Source organism: Staurois parvus, unplaced genomic scaffold (genome assembly GCF_062004578.1).
Source record: "Staurois parvus isolate SC_StPar_1 unplaced genomic scaffold, SC_StPar_1.0 ptg000276l, whole genome shotgun sequence".
NCBI classification, from domain to species: Eukaryota; Metazoa; Chordata; class Amphibia; order Anura; family Ranidae; genus Staurois; species Staurois parvus.
Genome location: NW_028318072.1, coordinates 2,322,375 through 2,344,674, shown reverse-complemented (window position 1 = coordinate 2,344,674; position 22,300 = coordinate 2,322,375). Strand labels below are relative to the sequence as shown.

The window sequence follows — 22,300 nt, the reverse complement described above, 5'->3', positions numbered from 1 at the left end:
TATGGAGTTGGTCCACCCTTTGCAGCTATAACAGCTTCAACTCTTCTGGGAAGGCTGTCCACAAGGTTTAGGAGTGTATCTATGGGAATGTTTGACCATTCTTCCAGAAGAGCATTTGTGAGGTCAGGCACTGATGTCGGAAAAGAAAGCCTGGCCCACAGTCTGTGCTCTAATTCATCCCAAAGGTGTTCTATTGGGTTAAGGTCAGGTCTCTGTGTAGGCCAGTCAAGTTCCTCCACCCCAAACTCGCTTGTCCACGTCTTTATGGACCTTGCTTTCTGCACTGGTGCGCAGTCATGTTGGAGCAGGAAGGGGCCATCCCCAAACTGTTTCCACAAAGTTGGGAGCATGAAATTGTCCAAAATGTCTTGGTATGCCGATACCTTAAGAGCTCTCTTCACTGGATTTAAGGGGCCAAGCCCAACCACCTGAAACACAACCCCTCACCATAATTCCCCCTCCACCAAACTTCACACTTGGCACAATGCAGTCAGGCAAGTACCATTCTCCTGGCAACCACCAAAGCCAGACACATCCATCAGACCGACAGATAGAGAAGCGCGATTCGTCACTCCAGAGAACACGTCTCCACTACTCTAAAATCCAATGGTGGCATGCTTTATACCACTGCATCTGACACTTTGCATTGCACTTGGTGATGTATGGCTTGGATGCAGCTGCTCGGCCATGGAAACCCATTCCATGAAGTGCTCTACACACTGTTGTGCTAATCTGAGGGCCACACAAAGTTTAAAGGTCTTTAGCTATTGACTCTGCAGACAGTTGGAAATTTCTGCGCTTCAGCATGCACTGACCCCGCTCTGTCATTTTACGTGGCCTACCACTTCGTGGCTGAGTTGCGGTTGTTTCCGGTTGCTTCCACTTTGTTATAATACCGCAAAATATTTAGTAGCAAGGAAATTTCACAAATGGACTTATTGCACAGGCAGCAACCTATCACGGTACCACACTTGAAATCACTAAGCTCCTCGGTGCGACCCATTCTTTCACAAATGTTTGTAGAAGCAGTCTGCAAGCCTGGGTGCTTGATTTTATACACCTGTGGCTATGGAGGTGACTGGAACCCCTGAATCCAATGATTTGGAGGGGTGTCTCAATACTTTTGGCAATATAGTGTATGTAAACCCAACATTTCATATTCCTGATATGTGCCTGCTGTACTATGTACTTGTATGAAAAAAGTATCCAGTTTTCTTTGTATTGCTTCCTTTGTGTGAAATCCCTAGGGTTCCTGCCAGTTCCTCTGCTTTCCTATTAAAAATTGACCACACTATGCATGAGAGCAACCCAGCCTGCTCTCCTCTAATGATCAGACACACACACACACACACACACACACACACACTTTCACTGGGAAGATCAGTGTCCTGCTGTTTCTCCTCCCCCAGTATCCTATGCATCCAAGAACAGATCACTTATGAAAAACACACACAAAAAAATAAAAAAAAGTGTATATAATGTTTTTTCAATATTTATACACAAATGTTTTGCCTTTCATTTCTATTTTAAACTGAATGGGTTGTTTTATTTAGGTGAGGGCTTACAATCACTTTACAAACTGTAGATGGAAGGTTGGCAGAGAAGGAAAATTAGGTGACCGGGCATGTGCTCCTGATGCGCAAATGGAAAAAATTAAAAAAAAAGCTATTAAACTAAATTATTCAGTACACATAAGAGCCATGTTAAGTGTTTGCTTCATTGTATTGCAGTAAGATGAAAACTGTATAGCATCTGCACATATTGAATTGAGCCTCCATGTGGACACCATCTTTGAAAGTTTCAGGCAACAAACTAGCACTGAAATTTTTAGCTTTAATCACTGGGTGCACCAAGTACCGCTAAGGTTTATGGGTTCCAAAACTGCCTAAACAGATTATATGTAGGCTACAGCAACCAATCAGATTTCACGTTATGTTCTAAAGACTTAGGCCCCGTTCACATGGGTGGACCAAAATCGGGTCTGCCTGTCCATTTTTCATGCAGACCCGATTGGACCATCCATTGCCCTCTATGAAGGTGGATGTAAACAGACATGTGAACGTTTAAACCAGCCTGCATCTGATCTGATCAGCTAAAAACAAATAGATAGGGGATCTGATCCCCATCTGTCTAGCGCAGGGATGGGCAACTGTGGCCCTCCAGCTGTTGTAGAACTACAAGTCCCATGAGGCATTGCAAAACTGACAGTTACAAGCATGACTCCCAAAGGCAAAGGCATGATGGGACTTGTAGTTCTCCAACAGCTGAAGGGCCACAGTTGCCCACCCCTGGTCTAGCGGATTGGATCAGATGACAGTCAGACTACCTGTTGGTTTACCTTTGACCTTCCATGGAGGAAAGTGGGCTATGTCCGTTTCCACTCTGTATAAGGCTAGGTGTACACCTATGCCGTTTGCGTTTGAGCCGTTTCTGCAGTGCGTTTTTGCACATGCATTTTGCGTTTTTTTTTCTTGTTGCTAGGCAAATTAAAACCGCAAAACGCAGCAAAAATGCATTACATGCGTTTCTACAGCATGTCTATTGAAGTCTATAGACCAAAAATGCAACTTTTTGCATTTAAAGTCCCTGACCCTTTCCAAAAAGCGCACCGGGTGAAAAAGCAGAGATGTGAACATGTCCCATAGGAAATCACGTTGAATGGACTGTGGGGTGTTTCTGGAAAAAATGCTGCAGAAAACGCTTACAGGTGAACCTTGGGTTAGCAAAGCAGACACGGACCTGTCATCAGAAGGGATCAGCGGACAAATCCCCCGCTGAGCCGGCAGATCTGCTGGCGGAGTCCCCCCATGTGAAAGGGGCCTTAGGGTATACGGTATGTAAAGGTGCAAGTAATGAGTTATGAAACGTTCAGAAGAGGTAGAGTATCACCCATAGTAGCTTCTTAGGTTTCCTGTTTAGAGAGACCAAATTCCTTGTGTCTTTTTAAACTATAGTTCCCCTTTTGCTCCATATTCCAGAGATCAGTTGCATAATAGCATTTCCCAAAACCATGGATAAACCCTCCTGGTCACTATAGCTTGGTCTAATATGTGAGTGTGGTTCTCTGACACAGGAAGTAGAGAAAGAGGTCTCAGTAAAAAAAAAATTATATGTGCATAAGACCTTCTATAAAACATGATCAAGTAAATCATCTTTTGCAGTCAAGTCAGTGGTGAAAATTTTGCTCAAGATTTTGTAATAATTACAAAAGCAGCACAGTGGCTTAGTCGTTAGCATTTCTTGCAGCAATAGGGACATTGGTTAGACTTCCAGTCATGACACTACTTCCCTGTGCATGCGCCCTCTGGGTAGTCCGTCTTCTTCCCCCACTCCAAAGACATGCTGGTAGGTTAATTGGCACCTGTCTAAATTAGCCCTAGTATGTGAATTAGAGACCAAGCTCATAAGGGCATGGAACAATGTAATGTACAATATATGTAGACTGCTGCATATATTGTTGTTGATAAATACTTGTAATAAATACAAATGATATTTCCTTTAGATAACACATACCCACAGAACAGTTTCCTTTGCCTGTCATAGTGGAGGTCATTCAAAGCTGGAATTACTATGTGGCACAATATCAACACAGTAGCCGGGAAAAAAAAAATCACTTTACGCCTGTTCAAAAAAATGCCCAAGAATTCCACTTCCAGCTTCATTCTCTTATAGAGCAACTCCCATGGTCTACAAGCTGGCTGGTAGCCTCTAGATCAGATGTCAAAGTGCCGGAAGTTAGGCAGGCATTTAATCAATGTCATGTTATAAATAATGTTCCACTCAATAAAACATGTCTAAAGACATGTGATGACAGCTGCTACATACTGCCATTTTAAGACATGGGTTAATTAGAGCTCCCCCAGCCTAGATCTAGGTGGCATCAGTTGGTTAACTTAGGTAAACTGCCCCCCCCCCAGCACGATTCTTATCCCATGTATTAAGTGGTGACAGCATTTTCTGTCTACAGTAATTCTTCCACCCTTCCTGCTCCTGTAGCTTGCCAAGTTGGCAGACCCCGTTTATGGAGTATTTTGCAACAGTGTGGGGGTTTGTTGCCCTGAGCGTGCTCAGACTGTCTGTATGCCCCCTCTAACGAAGATAAAAGAACTAATACTGGAGAGTAAGTACATCTTGTTCCTTAAGGTTGTGTGTACATACATTTTTTAGATTTATGAATATACAAAACATTTGTACAATTGTCTTACCTTTACATACTGTAGGTCACCAAGGGCTCGCACACTGAAATCTGCTGTGTATTGTGCTTGAGTGCTGAGCTGTGTATTGCTGCCACTGATGGTGGAAGACATGGAGTCTGAACGCTCATGGCTGAGGGATCTCGATCTGTTCAAGCTGCCCATGTGAGATGGGGATCGGAGCTCTACAGCAGAAATGGAGATGGAAAACATTGTTCATTAATAAGACAATTATGGAGATTGTTAAAAACAATTACACGAGCGATAAGTATATCATTGTCCATAGCAAGGACTGTAATGATTGTGCGCAATAGAGACATGGAACCTGTATGCAACAGCCATTTTTGGTTTTCATGTGCAATAATCTTCCTCCCCTCCTCCTGAAAACTGTAATTTGTAGCTGTAAATTTAACAAACTTCAATAGAACCTCTTATCTTAGTTAAAACACAAATAGACCCAGCGTGCAGACCTGTCCAGGGCTGTAAACAGCTAATTAGTCTTGGCAAGATGTCTGTTTCCACGAACCATGGAAAACACTTTCCTCTGCCCTATCATAAAACAATATTAACTCGGCCTTACAGGTCATGTGTGACTGCTTGACTATTAGAGCTTTAGGAATGCAGAGTGTGCCATAAAACGTCTATTACACATGTAACAATTCCACATACAATTTATAGAATCCAACAGGAAAAGGGCAAATTAATATTAGGCATATATTTGAAAGGGGAATATCATACTAAACGAATCAAGGTCATACATGACACAGGAATCCAGGACATCTCCAGAGCTTCTCCCATCCTATGGAACTCTCTACCCCAATTTATCAGACTATTGCCTACTCTGCTCACTTTTGGGCGATCTCTGAAAACCTCTCTCTTCAGGGAAGCCTATCCTGCCCTCAGCTAATAATGGAATCTTCTACTCTTCCAACCAGTCCATCCCCCACAGTTACTACCTTTTGTACCACTAGCCCCTCCCTCCTAAATTGTAAGTAATTCTTTGCTATAAGCAAATTGTGTAAAAAAAAAAAAAATACTTATCACTTCCCCAAAGTAGTACAATGTTACTATGGTAACATTGTACTACCTTGGTCATAGTGAAATATGAAAAAAAAAAAAAAATCTTAAAAAAAAAAGAAAATTAAAAAAAATTAAAAAAATATATATATTTTTTTTTGTTCATACTATCACCAGTCAGTGTCCCTGATCACCGCCATGCCAGTTATATGATTACACTGTACTGCACTGATGACAGTATGTAAAAAAAAAAAAAAACTGAAACATTTTATTTTTTCATTTTCCGAAAAATTATGACAAAAAAAAAAAAAACACAACTTCAAAAAACTCGCCATGCCTCTTATGAAATACGTCAGACTTGCTACTTTGCAAAAAGGGGACATTTGGAGGATATCTGTACTGTTCTGACATTCTTGGACCTCAAGAAATTAGATTGGCTGTCAGTACTTCAGGAATGATCAATATTCAGATAAGTACCATAGTTTGTGAACTCTAGAACTTTCCTAGAAACTAAAAAAAAAAACCTAATTTGGGTTATTTTCACCAAAGACATGTAGCAGAATACATCTTGGCCTAAATTTATGAACAATTATTTATTTGCAAACTTTTATAACAAACAAAGAAAAATGTGGGTTTTTTTCAAAATTTTCAGTCTTTTTTTGTTAACTTAGCAAAAAATAAAGACCCCAGTGTTGATTAACTACCACCAAAAGAAAGCTCTAGTTGTGTGAAGAAAATGATAACATTTTAGTTTGGGTACAATGTTGTATGACCGCGCAATTGTCATTCAAAGTGTGAGAGCGCTGAAACCTGAAAAATGGCCCGGGCAGGAAGGGGGAAAAAGTGCCCGGTATGGAAGTGATTAATGTACTGTAAACTGTTAGCTCTTGGCATCTTGTTCCCATTAGAAGAATTAAAAAACTATAAAATGGTGCAGCGCTATTAATAAATAACATATGGAGCAAATAACCACAGGTGAATGAACCCCCTTAAGTGACAGCATAAATCAATCACTGGTGTCAAGATGCAATTGACACGCACTTAACAAGTGACTACGGGGTGATAAAGTCCAATATGAGCACACAGGTGAGGAACTCTTCACACGTGGATGTGTCATACGTGCCACAGGAATCCCAAAACAATCTGAGTGCCCCCTCACCTCCTTGAAATGACCTCAAGGGCCAACCAGCTTTCCAATGATAGTCAGGCAATCTCCTGTTGATCCCTTCAGTCTGACTGGAATAATGGTAACTTTCACCAGACCTCTTCCACCGCTCTACCGACACCACTATCTTCCACTCAGAGACATAACCAAAACAGGCTCCATAGTGCAATATGTCCAATTTATTAAGATAAAAACATAAATACCCACTTACATGTAGGCAAACGATCATGCATAGTACTCGGCAGTCCTCCTGACATGCGGCTTCATGGAGTCCCAATATGGCGCGGACGCCGGAAGTGACGTCACCGCGCCATATTGGGACTCCATGAAGCCGCATGTCAGGAGGACTGCCGAGTACTATGCATGATCGTTTGCCTACATGTAAGTGGGTATTTATGTTTTTATCTTAATAAATTGGACATATTGCACTATGGAGCCTGTTTTGGTTATGTCTCTGAGTGGAAGATAGTGGTGTCGGTAGAGCGGTGGAAGAGGTCTGGTGAAAGTTACCATTATTCCAGTCAGACTGAAGGGATCAACAGGAGATTGCCTGACTATCATTGGAAAGCTGGTTGGCCCTTGAGGTCATTTCAAGGAGGTGAGGGGGCACTCAGATTGTTTTGGGATTCCTGTGGCACGTATGACACATCCACGTGTGAAGAGTTCCTCACCTGTGTGCTCATATTGGACTTTATCACCCCGTAGTCACTTGTTAAGTGCGTGTCAATTGCATCTTGACACCAGTGATTGATTTATGCTGTCACTTAAGGGGGTTCATTCACCTGTGGTTATTTGCTCCATATGTTATTTATTAATAGCGCTGCACCATTTTATAGTTTTTTAATTTATGTGACACTGGTACATAGTAGGTGCTAGCAGCTTATTATTAGGGTCATCTAAGCGCAGGGGTTCTTTTACCCATTAGAAGAATGCTTCTGTTCTCTGATCACCACTCTGCAAAATGCTGAAAGTCAGCACATCCTCAAATTTTTATGAGGTAGACTATAATGATTGGATAAGGATGTTGCAGAGCGCCACTCGGAGACAAGTATCAGGTGAGAAGTAATTGTATTATTAAATTATTTGCACCATATAGTGGGATTCTTGCACACAAGCACATGATGACTATGCTGTCAAATTGGAAATATAGGGCTTACATTCAAGGACATTTTTGTTTAAAAAGTACCAGTATTACATGGTGTTTAGAAAGGGTCAAAAGAAGTCTACCTGCCTGACAGACCCCCTCTGTCCACACACATATTGTCCAAGGGTGTAAAGATCAGCAGTGGGGGGTCTGACAGACAAACAACAATACAATCAGGACAGGATTTGTGTTTATCGGTCAAAACCAGAACACAGATTTGGCTGCAGTAGCACTTTAAGAGCCATGTCACACTATCATATCTGTAGCAGAAATTTGCAGAATTTATGAATATGTATTTTTTTGTGATTTTTAGCTGGATACAGAATTGCTGCCGAAACTGACCCCAATGCTTTTTTACAAAGTTAAAAAAATGCTGGTGTGCCATGCTCAATACCAGCTACATACTGAAGCTGGAAATTCTGTTGCCATCTCCAAATGCTACAAAAAGTAAATCAGATATAAATCACTTGGTATTCCAAGCAACTCATGCCTTTCATTAAAAAGCAAAAAAGATCGTGGCCCCATTCCAATTAGTCTCAAAACATGGACAAATTAATTGTTCGGGCACACGACATTCACCCCACTACAGCTCTATTCTCTCTAACGAGTTTCACCCAAACGGCTTAGGCCCCTTTCACACAGGCGATCTGGCTAGGTCCGCCTGTAAGTTTTCAGGAGGACCTGATTGGTCCCTCCATTCACCCTTATGGACAGCAGGAGTGAAACGGACTTGTGTCCGTGTTCACCCACCAACCTCCGATCCATTAAAAAAAGAAAAAACAAAAAATCCATCCTACTCTGTCTAGGCGGATCAGATAGGAGGGCAGTTGGGTGTAGATGGACAGCTGAGTCTGTTACACTCAACCACACATAGAGCAAAACAGGCTCTGTCCATGTCCGCTCTGCATAAACTGAGTGGACATGGACCGGTCATCCTCCAGCTCTGCTCAGCAGGGGATCAGCAGACAGATCCCCTGCTGATAAGAAAGGAGTCCACCTTGTGTGAAAGGGGCCTCAAACATAGTTATCTCTATGAAGAAGCTGGTTTTGGATGAAAAATGTTAGAGGACTTCAGTAGAGGTGTCAACTTTTCTTTTCTATTTTTCTTAGCAATAGAAGTGCAAAAAAATAACCATTTTGTAGCTGCTAAAAAGATATCTAGTGTGACAATGGCCTTAATCTGCTGTTATGACATACAATGTACTCAGAGTCTGCCAGTATGATGCGGACCATATGGCATCTACAGACTAAAGTCAGTAAAAACCAGTGGCTACAAGCAAACATTTAGTTATGAGTCAATATAAAGCTTTATAATAAACACTCAAGCAACATTAATGCCTTCAGGATTAGTCATAAAGAGAACTGTTTCCCAGTGTGTCAGGGTTAAGTGATAAAAACACACCTTGCATAATAAATGCATGCACCTCAAAAATGTCACACACACCTATTCTCCAGTACTGCACTGTGCAGAAAGTATCACACACCACCAAATAAAGGCACTTCAGAAGTGTGTGTAAATGGCGTGCACACATTGTCCATGCATGTAGATTACCTGCTAGCCTTGAAAACAGAGAGCCCCTTTTTAGGGAAGGAGGAGGACGGGCAGCAGCTGGTAGAGGATGGAAAGACAAGACATGGGGAAATGAGGAGGAAGCAGTACTAGGATTTGTATTCTTTTGGCACTGTAGGCACTGCTAGATGTGAAGAATGAATGGAAAGCACAATAGGCTTCATTTATTAATCAATCTCTTGAAGAATTCTCGCTGTAGCCAAGAGCAACTGGATTTTCCTACCTATCCCCCCATAGTGCACCATTACTGTGAAAACAGACTTTATTAAAAGAGGTGCAATGACAGACACTGCTACCTTAAGCTGGCCATAGGTGGATTGAAATTTGGCCGGTTCAGCAGGGACCAGCTGAATTTCGATCCATGTGTGGCTGCTCCCACTCAACAGAAGCCGATCTAACAACATTGTTTCTCTATCATCTAGATTAGTTCCCACTATTGCAAGATGTTCTCCATAGGCCTAATATGCAATAGTACTTTCTAAATAAGCACTCTAAGAATGAACAAATAATAATGGGCAACTGAATTATGTACTAGAAAGAAGAATGGTTTGTATTGCCAACAGCAATCAACCTCCATTCCTTTTCACACATGCACTGGCAGAATGAAAGGGTATGTTCACCTTTTCAGGTGAAATTTCACATTTTATAATAAACAGAAACCTATTCTAATGTCCTTTCTGCCCCAGCCATCACAATTTTTTTTTCTCTCTCGCTTACCTCATCCACAGAAGCTTTCAATTTTCAGGTTTATTTTTAATTTTTTTTTTTAAAAAAAGGGCTTTCTGCTTCCATCACTTCCTGTAGATCATCTTCCATCATGCACTGTCTTAGCGCATCACGTAATAGGGTATGCTTACCTGTCTGGACCCCACATCCCTCATTGCTATACCACCTCTTACTTTATTTCCACCCACTTTCTGTACTGATTGTACAATCTCCTTTAGATCTACCATCAGCTATGTAATGCAAGAGCCTGCCTGATCTGATACACATTGAATGGATTGTTCAGGTGGGTCTTCATATTCCATAGTTTTGGTAAATCTATAGTAAACAGAGATAGTACAATCTGATTGCATTGCGTATGCCCATCTTCATACGACTCCCTAGGAGGGCATGGATGGAGAGCCGTCAGAGTCCATTTACATCTCCGCATAGAGGGAACTATCGTTCCCACACATGGTTCTTTTGGGAGCATTTCCACTTGCCATGCATGGGATAGCCCATTCACCTGAATTTGTTGCCCTATTCGCAACAAATGCTCCAAAGAAGCTCCAGAACTTTTTTTCCGAGCAGAGCATGGCATGTACTTTATTGCGCTTTTTGGTGCAATAGTAGCGTATCTGTCACATGGCAGACGCACACCTGCCACCTGCGCTTGGGGTGCCTTCAACATTTAACTGTGCTGCAATTGCGTTGCGCGTTTGTAGCTCGATTTGCAAAACACACAAAGCGCATGTGTTTTGTGAAGTTTTTCTTACGTTCAGAAACGAGCAGATGTGAATGAAAACTCATTGTTCTTGTGTAAACAATTTTATATTCAGGCCCCATTCACATCTAGAATGAGCACGCAATTTTTTTGGCTCATTTTTCCTGCGACACGCAAAGCAGAGCCCGTTGATTTCACGTGGCTACACATGGCAAAGTAGCTCATGAGACATTTTAGCGTGTTGCAGTTTGCATATTTTTTTACTGTGCATTTTGCTGCGTTTGTCGCTCGTTTCACGTGACGAAATTTGTTTACACTTCTACATTTGGGAAGCTGTTAACAATTAATGGCACCAAAAGCACAACTAGTTCATTTTAGGTGTATAAAGGTGGCCATACACTATACAATCTGATTGTACCATTTTAGGAGTATAAAGATGGCCATACACTATACAATCTTTAGATTTGCCAAAACCAGGTAATAGGAGCACACACCATCTATCCAATCACTCTGTATCCAATCAGGCAGGCCCTTGCACTACATAGCTGATGGTAGGGCTAAAGGAGGAGTATGGTGAGTTTTATAGACTTCCAGGGACACACTTCTGCTGTTTTCTGTACTACAACTCTGCTCCACATAGGCTGTGATTGCTTAACTCCGGCACACTCTGCCAAATGAACAATCAAAGCAAGAAGGAGGTAAGGTGCAAAACAAGGAAGAGCCTGGGTTTGTATGCAGTGAGAATGTTGTTAGTTGACATTGATTGTATGAGAGTACAGAGGTGGGAGCAATCTCTTGGAGGGGGAGGGCAGGTGCAGGGTGGGTGTTAATAAAGGTCAGCTGCTGAACTCCTTCCTATGTCTTAATGGTTAACCTAACCTAAGGGATGGATAACAGGAAGAAATGGAGTTTTTTTTATACAACAAACTGGGAGGCTGAGGGAATGCCTGTCCTAGGACATATGGACAGCTTTTTTTTTTTCCCGGCAAAAAGAGGTACATTAATGATATATAGGGAAGCTGGAATTCAGGGGGTAAAAAAAAAAAAAGCCTTGAAAGCACAAAGTTGTATGGAGAGTTGTTTTTTCGAAGGCTTTAATACTCAAGATCCACGAGTGTGTTGTCTGGGCTACTGTGCACACCAGATACAAAAGATATACTCACCACTTGCTGAAGGTGTACTCAAAGCCATGACACCATAGTAGGAGAAGGCCCCAGACTCAAATTTCATATTCTCCTTGCCAGCCTCTACTTCAACTTTCCCCTGAACAAAAAGAGTGAACAGATGAACAGCTCCCTTATTACTTCTCCACACAGAATTCAGCTGTAAAATTTATAAAGTCACATTCCCAAACCATAGCCAAACAATGTAGTTATCAACATTTATCCAGGCAGCTTCCGAACATACCTGTAAGACTAGGATAAAGTAGTCCGCCATCTTGTTGCGCTGGTACAGGAAGTGTTCTGGTGCCTTTTTGTCATCCTCATCAAAATGAAGTTCCTGCACCACATCTGGGTATTTGAGAAGACGTAAAAGCGTCTTCTCTGAAACCAAACTAGATGCAAACAATGGTACCTCTGCAATAAGAGATGGGGACTGGGGTCAGAAAAATCACAACGCAGGAGTAAGAAGAAGCCTACCACAGAGGAAGAGGCAATCAACGCGTGTTAGGTATGTTTTCACCTGTGGATAAGAACCGGTGGGCAGCAAGCAGCAGCTGAGGGGAAATTTTAACTCTCAGTTCGTGATCTGGATCTTTGAAGACAGAGAAATCCTTTTTGTCCTGACGACGACCCACGCGTTTCTTACTGCGGTTGTCAGCTGTTGTAAAAATAAAATCAGGTTTAGAATAGTAAAGATAATTAGGACAACAAAAGCTGTAACAAGTAATCCATCATCCACAAACATGAGCTAGCATTCTGTGCACCAGTGAGCTTTATCAGTGGCACACTGAATGGGTTAAAAAACCAAGACGACACTGATGCAGTGACTACCTGCTGATTACATTGGCTAATAAATGGCATTAGTATGTCACTTTTGCCCTTACAAGAAAACCGCTCCTGCCTAATTATCTGTTAGCAATCGTATAATCACCACATTCATGGGAAGATTTAATATTAAAGTGCATTAGTGAGAATAGAAATATGGCAGCAGCCTTGACTAAAATTGAGGTGCAGATCCAGCAAGCATGCTGTTGGGGATTCAGACTTCAGTGGCTGCATGCTTGTTCCAGGGTAGAGACACATTTCGATCCTCATAGGTTCACTTTAAAGATGTTTTGTACAGTCCTTTACTAATTAAAGGCCAAGTTCACCTTTGGAACATGTATTTAGGTTGGAACATGTAACACATCTTCTCCATCCATTCCCCCCTCCCCCAATCCTCACCTCCCTGTGACATGCAGGTGAGGAATCTTCTTCCCATACCCGCAGTCACAACTTGAAAACCATTGCGGCCGTGCGGGACTCCGGCCACGCCATTCATTCACAGAGTTCAGTGAATGAATGAAACAAGTATAGTTGATGCCCTTATTGATTCTTCCTGCAATTCAGTAGCTACCTGCCCGTATGAGGTATGGGGATACAGTGTACCAAGAGTCTGCTGATCACAAGTGCAATGCTTTACAGCAGGGGTCCTCAAACTTTTTAAACAAGGGGCCAGTTTACTGACCTTCACAATGTTGGTCGGCCGGACTATAGGTTTTAAAAAAAAAAAAATAATAATAATATGAACAAATTCCTATGCACACCACACATCTTATTTGTAGTGCAAAAAAACAATACAATATTTAAAATGCCCTGGACACTGTAACGCACTGGACTCTGCATTGTACCTGGTGTGCTCTCCTCTTCTCCTGTTGCTCCTCTGGCTGCAGAGAAATCAGCCTGAAATCAGGAGGGGATTCTTCACCAGGCTGCTGCTCGCTGGGTCCTCACAGCCAAGGACCCAAAGAGCAGCCTAGCTTTTTGCTGGCGCAGTTTTTTTTGTTTTTTTTTTCGGCCAGCCCAGCGGGCCGGGTGAATAACTTTGGCGGGCCAGATGCAGCCCATGGGCCATAGTTTGAGAACCCCTGCTTTACAGGCTCCAATGTAAAAAAAAAAAAAAAAATTTCTTTACATTTATTTCAGGTACTTGTATAGCGCCATCAATTTATGCAGCACTTTACATATATATTGTACATTTACATCAGTCCCTAACCCTCAAGGCGTGTACAATCTAAGGTCCCTAACTCACATTCATACATACACATACTGGGGCTAATTTAGACAAAAACCAATTAACCTATCAGCATGTCTTTAGAGTGTGGAAGGAAACTGGAGTACCCGGAGGAAACCCACGCAGGCACAGGGAGAACATGCAAACTCCAGGCAGGTGGTGCCATGGTTGGGATTCGAACCAATGACCCGAGTACTGCCAGGCGGAAGTGCTAACCATTTAGCCACTGTGCTGCCAATAAAAGGTGAACTTGTTTTTTTAAAAAAGAACTATGGCCAGCGATTGAAAAAAAAATTAAATATGTGCTGTAGCAATTAATTATAAGTGCATTTGAACTTAAAGTTTTCCCTTGGTACCCCCTGCAAAGTCTCACAAATACCTGCTGATCCTGCCAGTGAAGTCCACCCAAAGCAGCTTCCTGTGATGCTGTGGCAATGGTGCTGCACTGCTCCTGAATTCAGAGCAGAGTTCCCACTCATGTAGGCTGTGCTTACATGCACTACACTGGGATGAGAAATGGTCACTTGGGCCTGTGGCTTGTCAATCAGCACCTTACCATACCTAGTCCTGCCCGCTACTTTCTAGATTGCCTCTCTTGCTGAAACTCCCATACTGTGAGCTGCAGTGTCTGGGGAAAGGAGCATAAGAGACAGGAATGGAGGATTTGGCTCAGTCAGAAAAAGTAAAAAAGTTTTCTTTTTACACTAAAAGGCTTCTGTACTACAAAATAACTGGAGAGTAGCCCTGCACAGACTCAAAAAGCCCAATACCTTTCACACAATATGCGATTGTCTGAAGACATGAATTATACGGTTTGTTTTGAAAGTCTGCAAAACACAAGGCCAACCACCCAATATTAAAAGTTGTCTACCCATAAGGCTCGGTTCACACTGCTGCAACTTGCTGACTTGTGTGACCCCAAGTTGCACGACATGTGAAATCCCATGTTAGTCAATGAGAGCGGTCTTAATTAACACTACTGGAGTCGCTCCAACTTTAGAAAGGTTGCTTTACTACTTCTATCCGACTTGTGCCCATAGACTTTAATGGAAGCCGTCTTCAAGTCGGATCTTCAATTAGATTGATGTGATTTGGATCTGACATTACAGGAAGATAACCCGGGCACAGTGGCCATGCCTTTTTGATGAAGTGCTATCGCACAAAACGCGTTAAAGGGGCCTGCACGCCGTGACATCTATTGTACATTGGTCGGTAATTGTTTTTTTACTTGCTTTTGTCTATTTTACCACGGGGATTAATAAACGCCAATTTTAAACTACTACACTATGGGCTATGTCTTGCTGGCTCCTTGGTGAGCCTTACATCTGTTCCAGAGCCCAAGCATCAGGAGTCTATGACACATGATACCACCCTAAGGATGACGCACGCCCTGATGTAGACTGCCCAGTACCCCAAACATTTCCTAGAGGGAGACAACGGTTTGGCTGTTCTACACCCAGAGGAAGGATAGTCCGCTAAGACGGCCCAGCTTGTCCATCCCATCCCATGAGGGGGACCTCTGGTATATGTATCACATGTGTATTGAAAATACGCATCCGGTGAGTGCACATTTTCACTATTCATCACCAGACCACTGAATCAGGAAGTCACCAGCAACTCCTGTAAATATCACACATTACAAACTGTCACTAATTTATTTATTAATTTAATTAATTCATTTTCAGTATTTTCTTATCGTGTCATTTTATTATTCATCTGACTTGGAGAACATACTATTACATATTTTAATGGAGTATATAATTTACTTTTAGCGCTGCACTTTTTATACTTATGAGGTTTAATTTTTGGTTGCCTACATGCTATAGCCGCTATGGTTTGCCTGGGTATAAAGATAGATGCAATCAGTGAGCGCTTCAAAGTTGCATGGCATTAAAGTCGCATCAAAGTTGCACTAATATCGCAAGCAAATCGCCATGAAGTCACCTGGCAAAGGGGCGGCTTTCAGGTCGCAGTAGTGTGAACCGAGCCTTAATCACACCTAGTAGGGACGCTTTGTGCAAGGATTCTTGCCATTGTTAGAAATACTGCATCTCCCTTAACAAGCAGACAAAATATGAAGACAGAGTTTAGGCAGAACTACTATACAGCACAGCAATCCAATAAAAGGCTGAAAGCTAGCCCTGTCTCTGTAGAAGAACACAATCTCCTTTTTAAAATAAAAATGGCTTTACAGAAGACTTGTGACCGCAACATAACATCTGTTCTCACGGTTAATCCTTCCTATTGCAGCTAAGCAATCTTCTGAGGACTGAGGAAATCTTAAGAGAAAAGCAGTCAATGCACACACACAAAAATAAATAAACAACCACCTCCAGCATCTCTTTCTTATGCCCCGTACACGCTATAAGAAAATCGGACGAACGTATTCGTCCGACGAGCAATCGTGCAATTTTCTGATGGTGTGTACATCATTTTCGACAGCCGATTACGATCTTACGAGCGAAAATTAACGATACTGCAAACATCAAAATTTTTGTCGTTTGGGAACAGAACGAACGATTTTTATTTAATGTGTACAGTTTTTGTACGAGAATCGGATACGAAAGACCACGCATAATTGGAAGTTGCTTATGACCCGGAAGAACCTGAAGAAAATGCCACGCCTCAGTAGCCATTTCTTGCACCAAAGCCTCCTTTTTGTCTTTTTCCTCTGTTGCCTCTGTATGGCCAGAATTCCAAAACCCATAATGGCAATTGCAGTATCTTCAGAACATTCAGATATCGGTATCCATGACTATTCCGAAAATTTGTCACGAAAGATCTGTCACTGAGGGAAAACAAAATATGGCACCGAAAGGCGTGGCTACAGGATCACACGTACATTACATCATTTCCACAGCTACGCTACGATGTTCGTACGCAATGCCTTTATATCGTACAATAAGCACATCGCTTTCAACCAGCAGCGTACAATCGATGATAACCGGACGACCGTTTGTCCGATTTTCTTATAATTTGTACGGTGCATTAGGGATTTCTGTTTACAGTGGAAACTCACATTCCCAGGTTCATAAGATATCCCTTGCAGTCTTTGAACTCTGCTTTACCATCCGTTTCACTGGCTTACTGCTGACTTCAACTAGAAGTTCATGGTAATAGAACACTGTCGGCTCTAGTCAGTCTACTCTGCCTAACTGGATAAAGTCCCATTTTGTGAAAATGACATAGGCATCACATTTTACGTGTGCGTTTGACAGATGAAACTGCTCATATTAACCCACGCAGCACTGGAAGATCACAGCCGCATCGGGGTAACAAAGGCAGGTTGGGAATGTGTATATGTGCGCATTCAAATGGAGTACAGCAGGAAGGCAGAGAGATCCTCTTAATAGGTAGTCAAGCCTAAAGTACTTCTATCAAAATAGATTTGTTCACACAGCAATATTAGGAGTATGGCCTAAAACAAAATAAATATTGCCAGGTGGCCTATATTTTTTTTTAAATATTATATGGACATTTAAAAGTAGAACTCCAGGACAACAGCTAGAATCATAGTAGAAATACATGTATGGAAACTTTTGTATGTATCTTTATCTGATTTCTAACTCTCTAAAGCAGTCATATACCGTATTTGCCGGCGTATAAGACGACTTTTTACCCCTTAAAAATCTTCTCAAAAGTCGGGGGTCGTCTTATACGCCGGTATACGGCATACTGACACTTTTTAGGGGGGCGGCGCGGTGCCGCCGCCGCCCCCCCCTTCCCCTAACGGAAGGGATACTAAGTACAGGGGTGGGCAGGGGCTATTTCTTACCTGGTTCCGGTCCCACGACGATCCGGTCCAGGAAGCGCGGCTGCGCCTTCAGTTCGGCCACTGGATGTTCGCGCGGCTGCTCGGCTCCGCCTCCTCACCAGCGATTGGCCGCCAGAACTGTAGCTCAGGAAAGGCACACAGGCGGCCAATCACCAGCGAGGGGGTGGAGCCGAGCGGCCCCGCGAAAATCGAGTGCAGGATCAGCAGGTAAGTGGTCAGTGTAGAGGTGCTGCTGCAACCACATATGCTGGCTGCAGCAGCACCATACGAGAACAGAGTCAGCAAGTGTCAGTGGGAGGAATAGTGCCCCATCATTGGTGTCACTGATACCAATGATGGGGCACTATTCCTCCCACTGACACCAACGATGGGGCACTATTCCTCCCCCCCACTGACACCAACGATGGGGCACTATTCCTCCCCCCCACTGACACCAACGATGGGGCACTATTCCTCCCCCCCACTGACACCAACGATGGGGCACTATTCCTCCCCCCCACTGACACCAACGATGGGGCACTATTCCTCCCCCCCACTGACACCAACGATGGGGCACTATTCCTCCCCCCCACTGACACCAACGATGGGGCACTATTCCTCCCCCCCACTGACACCAACGATGGGGCACTATTCCTCCCCCCCACTGACACCAACGATGGGGCACTATTCCTCCCCCCCACTGACACCAACGATGGGGCACTATTCCACCCCCCACTGACACCAACGATGGGGCACTATTCCACCCCCCACTGACACCAACGATGGGGCACTATTCCACCCCCCACTGACACCAATGATGGGGCACTATTCCACCCCCCACTGACACCAATGTTGGGACACTATTCCCCCCACTGACACCAATGATGGGGCACTATTCCCCCCACTGATACTAATGATGGGGCACTATTCCTCCCACTGATACCAATGATGGGGCACTATTCCTCCCACTGATACCAATGATGGGGCACTATTCCCCCCACTGATACTAATGATGGGGCACTATTCCTGCCACTAATGCCAATGATGGGGCACTATTCCTGCCACTGATACCAATGATGGGGCACTATTCCTGCCACTGATACCAATGATGGGGCACTATTCCTGCCACTGATACCAATGATGGGGCACTATTCCTGCCACTGATACCAATGATGGGGCACTATTCCTGCCACTGATACCAATGATGGGGCACTATTCCTGCCACTGATACCAATGATGGGGCACTATTCCTGCCACTGATACCAATGATGGGGCACTATTCCTGCCACTGATACCAATGATGGGGCACTATTCCTGCCACTGATACCAATGATGGGGCACTATTCCTGCCACTGATACCAATGATGGGGCACTATTCCTGCCACTGATACCAATGATGGGGCACTATTCCTGCCACTGATACCAATGATGGGGCACTATTCCTCCCACTGGTGTGCATTGGAAGAGGGGTAGTCTTATACGGCAAGTATAGCCAAACACTACATTTTAGCAGGAAAAGTAGGGGGGTCGTCTTATACGCCCAGTCGTCTTATACGCCGGCAAATACGGTAATCTAAATTTCCACTACCTGAATTTAAAAATAAATTACATGATTTTGTTAAATGAATACATAATTGCATTACCTGGTATATCACCCTGTAGTTTGGCTTTTAAAGCTAACCTGGCCATAAACTGGACCCATTAAAAACGAAGTATGGGATTTTTTTTTTTTTTTTAAATTATACTTACATAGGTGGATGCAGAATCGATCTGATGCTGCATCTGTCCCCCGCCAGCTCTAATGCAGGCCATAGATGGGTTGAAAAAATCAACCCATCAGTCGATTTTTGCACGTTAGTGGGTTAATTGTTTGGCTGTTTTTTGGGATTTTGGCACATTTTTTTTTATCAGTGAAGTTGGAAAAAAATTGGCCGATTTTCCCGGCAATGATGGGCAAATCGACGATCTTTTTACGGATAAAAAAATCAGCGCATGAGCCGTGACCTGAACGAAGGAAGAAAAGAGGAAGGAAGAAAAGAGGAAGGAAGAAAAGAGGAAGGAAGAAAAGAGGAAGGAAGAAAAGAGGAAGGAAGAAAAGAGGAAGGAAGAAAAGAGGAAGGAAGAAAAGAGGAAGGAAGAAAAGAGGAAGGAAGAAGAAAAAGAATTCCAGTCTGGTATTATATTTGACATGAAAAAGTATTGCGGTTGCAACAATGTATCTATTTGTATTCGAATAAAAACATCTATATACGAAATGGATACAAATAGATACATTGTTGCAACCGCAATACTTTCTCATGTGAAATATAATAGCGGAGCTCTCTGCAGGGACAGAAGTAATTAAATGCCGGCCGTAGATGAGACAAAAGTTTGCCAATTTTTTTTACCGTTGGTGGTAACGTTGGCCTATTAAACGACCAATTTTTCTTTTTTTTTAAAAAAACGGACGGTTTTTGACCTATGGCCTGCATAAGGGTGATTGCTCAGTTATCACAAGACCACTGATCACCAAGTTCTCACCACTGCTGTGAGCAGAGAGCGGTCAAAGAACTGTCAGTCACTGCTATCTGCTCTGCAACCCCCAAAACCCACCCCGTGCTCACTGGAGCGCTGAGCTGTGGAGGGGTATGGGGGAGGAATCGGCTGGCTCAGGCTCTCAGCAGATCGCTGAGAGGCTGAGCCATGTGCCATTCCAGACTCTGGGGTGGATCCTGACTTTAAACTCAGGATCTTTCCCCAGCCAGGACCAGCTGAGTGACATCAGTCGACAGAGGGCTTCAACCCACTGTCAGCTGAAAATGGGTCGTAGGAGTGCAGAACAAAATGCACTCCTGTGATCCACAGGAGAAGTACAGCCAAAAGAGCTTTGGCTGTACTCCTTTAATCAAAGTCACACTTCATAAAAAAAAAAATCAAGGAGTTGAAAAGTAAAAAGGGAAGCAGTGCAAGAATCTAAAAACAAACATTCATTCTCACCTAGATGGCTGCAGCATTGATTCAATAAAATAAGCGGTTTGCTTAAAAAGTATGAACTGGAGATTAACTTTAATTTGTTGGTCACGTCCATCTAAATCCGCTAGCCCATCTAACACTACCCTCCTGCCAATGCTGCTGTCCAAGAGTGTCTCCATTGGTCCTCCATCCAAAGACAGGAAGTGCTATTTCTGGATGGATCACCAGGTGAAAAAAAAAACAAAAAAACTAATACAACCACCACATCTAAAGATTGGTGAGCTGCAAAAGGTTACATTTTTGTTTTTGGGTTTAACATCATTTTAAACTGGTCTCTTATATGCAATAAAAATCCACATTCACATACCAAAATGGCTACAGTTCCCTTTGAAAGCTCAGGCTCCGAGCGTACGTTTTAATTAATCACAATCTGGGACATAGAAAGACTATACTAAATATTCTGGTAAACTGCATTACCATGTAAAGGTTACTTCTGCCTGTGATTTGTTATAAGTCACAGCTTCATAAATGTTGAATTATTACTTTAAGTTGCAGGCCAAGTGTTCTTGTTCTGTGGTTCACAATTTTATATTCTTGCTCTTCCACATTTTTATGATTGTATTTTATATACAGTTTAGTGCATTCTCCCTCTAGTGGACTATTTCATAAACCCGCATGTACAGCACGGTTTCACAAAAGGAGGATAACTAATAAAAACTTAAAATAAAAAGTTAATGGTTTTTCAGCCAGATGAAACAAAGACCTGTGAAAAAAATCTGACCCTGCAGTAAAATGTGGAGGTCGCATACTTCAGGGTGGATTTTCATCAGCAGGGACTTGAAATTGTGTTACAGATGGAAGAATTCATGAAACAAAATGCAGTACAATACTACAGTTTACTACAAGAACAGATGACATACTACAACTTTGCACTGTCATGTAGTGTGGAAGCAATGGGCAAAAAAATGGCAGGGATTCCTCGTGACCAAATGTCATTTGCCTTAAGCCAGCAACAGACCGATCGAAAATCAGCTGGTTCAGCAGGAACCAGCTGAATTTGATCAGTCTATGGAGCAGGCTGGTTGTACTAATGTCAATCTATTGACCTACATTTGCCTTAAGCTGGCCGTAGACAGATCAAAATTAAGTTGGTTCAGCAGGAACCAGATGAATTTCAAATCAGTCTATAAGCAGGCTGATCTATTGATCGACTTCAGCCTTTCAGGTATTTTGTTTGCCCGATCACTGAAACGGCTAAAGCCGCCAGCAGTGGTCATTGTATTCTGCCCATAGGAAAGGCTCCCTGTGCTCTACACCAAAAGAACACAAGAGCACTGCAGGAGGGATTTCCCCCATCAACACTGACTGTGTTGTTGGGGGAATCCAGCATTTGTCTTTTCCTCAGCCTGTGGTTGAAGGAAAGAAAATTGCATAATGTATAGCCTGCTTTAACACAAAGATATCAGCAATCTCTTCTGATTTTCTTATTGGTCAAATCACATGCTGTTATTTGTCACTAGTCAGTCTCTTTGACATCAGCATATTATAGGGGAGATATTCCAGCATCCAGATCCCATTTTTATTTTCAGGCCACATCACAGGGAGGGGAACAAGCCAGCTACATATTACTAAACCATCTACATATTTTCTAAAGGCATCAAAAAACACAAGAACATCTGAGTGGCCATTTAGCCTCAACCTCCGTATCGTCTCCAAAATACACCCCTTCTTAACCAATGATACCACAATGCTGCTATTTCACTTCCTGGTTAGCTTTCACCTTGACTTTTGTAACTCCCTCCTCATTGAATTACCTTTACATAGGCTATTCCCACTTCAGTCCATCATGAATGCTGCTCCCAC

At 42.8% G+C, this 22,300-nt stretch overlaps 1 protein-coding gene across 2 annotated transcripts in view; it reads right to left on the bottom strand.

The window, feature by feature from the left end:
- Positions 1 to 22,300, bottom strand: part of CNNM4 (cyclin and CBS domain divalent metal cation transport mediator 4) — a 46,773-nt gene that overhangs the window by 7,940 nt on the left and 16,533 nt on the right. Inside the window, exons 4-8 of one of the 2 annotated variants that reach the window (XM_089681701.1) lie at positions 12,199 to 12,336; positions 11,923 to 12,092; positions 11,679 to 11,778; positions 9,072 to 9,128; positions 4,206 to 4,378 (exon numbers count right to left, since the gene is read on the bottom strand). In XM_089681701.1, the coding sequence (XP_089537827.1) occupies positions 4,206 to 4,378; positions 9,072 to 9,128; positions 11,679 to 11,778; positions 11,923 to 12,092; positions 12,199 to 12,336 (638 nt within the window). The remainder of the gene's footprint in view (positions 1 to 4,205; positions 4,379 to 9,071; positions 9,129 to 11,678; positions 11,779 to 11,922; positions 12,093 to 12,198; positions 12,337 to 22,300) is intronic. The other variant, XM_089681702.1, reaches the window with a different exon arrangement.